This window comes from Euprymna scolopes, chromosome 9 (genome assembly GCF_053919585.1).
Source record: "Euprymna scolopes isolate OS-2025 chromosome 9, ASM5391958v1, whole genome shotgun sequence".
Taxonomy (NCBI): Eukaryota; Metazoa; Mollusca; class Cephalopoda; order Sepiida; family Sepiolidae; genus Euprymna; species Euprymna scolopes.
In genome coordinates this window covers 165983387-165987914 of record NC_136490.1, presented here as the reverse complement: position 1 = coordinate 165987914, position 4528 = coordinate 165983387, and the positions used below count along the sequence as shown (strand labels likewise).

Genomic DNA, 4528 nt, shown 5'->3' with positions numbered 1-4528 from the left:
CGTTGACATCTATGCTGATGACACGACCATCTATGGCAACACATCAAAGGCTGTAAATGATGATGTTCTCTGATTCTCTCTCCTCTGATCTTGAGCGCGTAGTACAGTGGGGAAAGAGATGGCTGGTTACCTTTAATGCATCTGGGACCAAGCTCCTAGCTCTACATCATAAACGCTCTGATCGCCATCTGGCATCAATTGAAATGGATGGTTCTCGTCTAAGGGAGGCCCCAGGATTTGATAAGCTCCTGGGTTTGATCTTTACACCCGATCTTAAATGGAACACATACATCAAATCTGTGGCCAAGGTCGCTGGGAAAAGGTGGGATCCTTCTACCGCTCCAGAAGATATCTCACTACTGATGCAATTCTCTATCTATATAAGAGCCAAGTACGTCTAAAGATGGAGTACTGCTGCCACATCTGGGCGGGGGCTGCTAAAAACAGCCTATCCTGCCTTGACAGAGTACAAAATAGACTCCGAGGCCTGGTGGGGGATGCTCTTTTCTCTTCCCTGCAACCTCTTTCCCACGGAAGAGACATAGCGAGCCTGTCATTGTTCTATCGTTATTTCCATGGCAGGTGCTCGTCTGAGCGCCATTCCCTAGTCCCTCCTCGCCAATCTTTCTCAAAAAACACCCGACTAGCTGAAACCACCGTCAATAATTTCCCCCACTCTCTATCTGTGCCTAAATCAAAACGTAGATACCATGAACAAAGCTTCTTTCTTAGAACTGCACGCCTGTGGAACTCTGTTTCGCTTGCCTGTTTCCCTCCCGACTTCAACCTGGATGTCTTCAAGTCCAACACAAACAAATTCATGATGAACCGCCCCCTAAGTAATGACACCTTACCAATTCTCCAATACACTATCACTTTCCCTTTGATTACTGTACACACAATAACCCTTATCCCTTAGTGGCCATTGGGCCTTGATAAGTGGTAAACTCCATGTAAAAAAATATATCTATAAAAGTGAAAATGTTATTGTGTGTGTCTGTATTTGTGTTACATTATTATTATTATTATTATTATTATTATTATTATTATTATTATTATTATTATTTGTTATTGTTCGTATTTGTTGTTAGGAAGTCCTGTTAAAAGAGAGTCTTAGAGTCTTATTAAGAGAGATGTTGTAAGAGAGATTGTTCGTGTTATGAAGGATTCATATATATATAATGTTCATACTTAGAAGTGTTAGTGAGGAGGTGACGTTGAGACAGTCTTAGTGTTCACATTGTAGATATGAGATGTCGAGACGTGTATGTAAAGACATTTTAAAACACATGATATATATATAACATATAATGACAATTTCACTTTATCTTTTTGGTAGAATTACAGCACAAAGACGACGTTTATAAAAACACATGATGGGTTTATTTACATGGACCGGCCGGTGGCTTTGCTTTCAGGAATTCAAAGTTTTACATTCTATGTTTCAAAGGTGACCGTCTCGCTTCTAGATGTTCGACTACCAACTCCAGACTATTGTCTGTCGTCCTCATACTCTCTCTCTGACTCTCTCTCTCCGTCTCTCTAAAGTGTCTAACTATACCGAGAACTTCCCATTTTCCATGACGTCATACACATGTTAAAACATGTGTCTTCTTTCATGTGTTCTGGAAATGCGTGTCCAAAACTTTTTCCTTTGTTTACAAAAAGAATTTTAACTTATATTCCCAGTAACCTATATTTCCAATATGTTAAAAACATGTTTATTAAATTATCTTATAGTTGCATTCCTCAATTGTTTTTCATAACAGAATTGGCAAGCACATTCTTTTCTTAAAACTATTTTATCTCTAAGCTACACAATGGTTTGTTTTTACATTCCATTTGCTAATTCTCTTTCGTAATCTATTTCTAAATCTAAATTACGAGGTTCGAATTTCGTCTATTCTATTTCATTTTTATTTTAACTAAATCTCTCTATTTTTATACTTACATGAAAAGGGGACAGCCCTTATCATCTAACATCTGTACATTTATCTACCAAGTAACTCTGTCAATTTTCGATCTACAAACTCGAGATTTGACATAAGGAGAATTTAGATTTGGGAATATTTCGTCGTTTTTCGGCCAGGAGTCAAAGTTCAACGATTTGACCTTTGAAAACTGTACTAAACTCCTCCGCCAATTTTGAGTTTAAACACTTGTAATTTCTGATATAGGTTACTTAGACATGGGTCTAATTTTATAAATTGATTTAAGCCCAAAATAATAGATGATAAGGGGTCATAATTGGGGTCAATTTTTTTTTAAAATTGACCTCTGCGGTCTCTACCAAATTACTCATCCAATTTTTCGTCTAAACATTTGAAATTTTACATAAAGTTTACTCAGACATGGGGCAAGCTTTTTAATTGTTTTTTCTTTAGAAAATTTGGCTTTCAAGGGGCTAAAGTTCAACAGATTTCACCTTTGCAGTCTCTAGCAAACTATTAAGCCAATGTTGGGTCTAAACATTTTAAATTTTACATAAAGAGTAATCAGACATACAGCAAGCTTCTTAATCTGTTCTTGGGCGAACATTTGTATGTTTTACCCAACTCTTCCGCCAATTTTGGGTCTGAACACTTTTTTAGATGTAGGTTACGTGTACATGGGTCAAACATTTTAATTTTATTTGAGCCCAAAACTATAAATGTTAAGGAGTACCAATTGGGGTCAAAGTTTTAAAAATTTTACCTCTGCGATCTCTATCAACTTTTCTCTATTGTTTGTTAAGGAATGTAGAGAAAGGCATATGCACACTTTTTAATATATAAATATGCACATAAAGCTATAAAAAGTACATAGGGCCTGAGCAAAGCCGGGTTGAACTGCTAGTATATATATATATATATATATATATATATATATATATATATATATATATTTGTGTGTGTTTATTTATATATACATATATATATATGTGTGTGTGTGTGTATGTGTGTGTGTAGCGGGGATGTATTCAATAGTTTGTCTTATTGTATCTAAACACACTATAGACGGATTATTTACTATGCTTTGTATATTTGCATGCTTTGTATATGTGCATGCTTTGTATATTTGCATGCTTTGTATATTTGCATGCTTTGTGATTTGCATGTCTTATTCGAATTAATATGTACTTTTATTACTTACGATGAAGCAGGTTCTATTAAACTGTTCGTTTTAGGCGTTTAAACAAAGTTGTAAATATCCATGACTTTTGCTGTTAATTTATTTCTTTTGAAATTGTATGGGATTATCAAATCTTTTCAGAAACACGCTGTTTACATGTTGGAGCAATTCAGACTAAAACATTTTTTTTTCTTTACAGAAATATATTTGAATAATTTCAATGTGAGTATCCACGGACAGAATTGATGATTCAGCTTTCATCTTGGGATTCTTTTGTTTCGGTTGAACTTCATATATACAGCTTATTGAATTCTAACGATTACATTTAGAGTTGCTATCAAATGCAGACGCGCGCAGAAGCACGCAGTGAAACAAAGTCGAACATACGTCCACATATACACACATCCATGCAAACATTTGTAATGTAGTTACCGCGTATCTGGGCCCGGGGTCACTGAAGGATAAAGTTTAATGTATACCGCAATGATCGTTGGGGGTAAAACTTGGACAAGTTTATTTATTTTAAAGGACGATTCATTATGAACGTTGGCCTTAAAAACGACCATGTTATAGTCAGCTGGGAAGGAGTTTGTTCTATAAATAAGCAGTTCTAAGAAAGAAAATCTGTTTGAATTTTCACTTACATTTAGGTATACATAGAGAGTAAGGAAAATTTCTGACAATGGTTATAGCTAGGCGAGTGTTTACCGTGAATACTTTACAGATGTGACCATAGAGTCGACAGAAAGATTGCAGAATTCATCAAGATAGACCTGAAGTGCGCCGGAGATTACATGTCCGAAGAGTTGTGAATATATCACGCAAAATGAAAGCAGTAGTCCGAAAAATCCAAATAATATGAATAATCAATAATCATCTAAAAGGAATTCAGTAAGAAAGTTGGAGTAGATGTACAAAAATATGGTGAACGTCACATTGGCCTGGACAACACAAATTAAAAATGGCGCTTACCTTCTAAGGGTTTTTCTAATGTCATGCTGTGGCCAGTTCCGAAAGATACCAACAAGCAGATGCATATTAGGTTTGTCGTCAACGATGTTCGTCCCATGTTTTCAAATATGCTAAATGGTAAACGATCGAAACAAGTCGTTGAAATACTACAAATGCATACACTTCACGAGTACTAGAAAGATAAAAACAAGTTTGCTATCTTATCAATTTGTGTTGTTCTTATTTTTAGATGAGGCTTCATTAGTCGTATTATTTAGATTCTTTGCACTATTGTTCTCATCTTAACTATTATTTGTACAACGTTTCCTTTTGTTTTAGTAATGTTTACTCCCAACAAGGTATATCGCCATTTGGATTTAAGGGGCTACTATTTGGGACCACGCCTTGGAAAGATTAACATGATTGTTGTTTGCGTTACATTTAATCTTCCACAAATCAGTACAGT

At 35.5% G+C, this 4528-nt stretch overlaps 1 protein-coding gene across 1 annotated transcript in view; it reads right to left on the bottom strand.

Annotated features, from left to right (window-relative positions):
• Positions 1 to 4181, bottom strand: part of LOC145284968 (uncharacterized) — a 421732-nt gene extending 417551 nt beyond the window's left edge. The window contains exon 1 of the mRNA XM_080134072.1: positions 4084 to 4181. Within this exon, the coding sequence (XP_079990198.1) occupies positions 4084 to 4180 (97 nt within the window). The 5' untranslated portion in view covers position 4181. The remainder of the gene's footprint in view (positions 1 to 4083) is intronic.
• Positions 4182 to 4528: the final 347 nt, after the last annotated feature.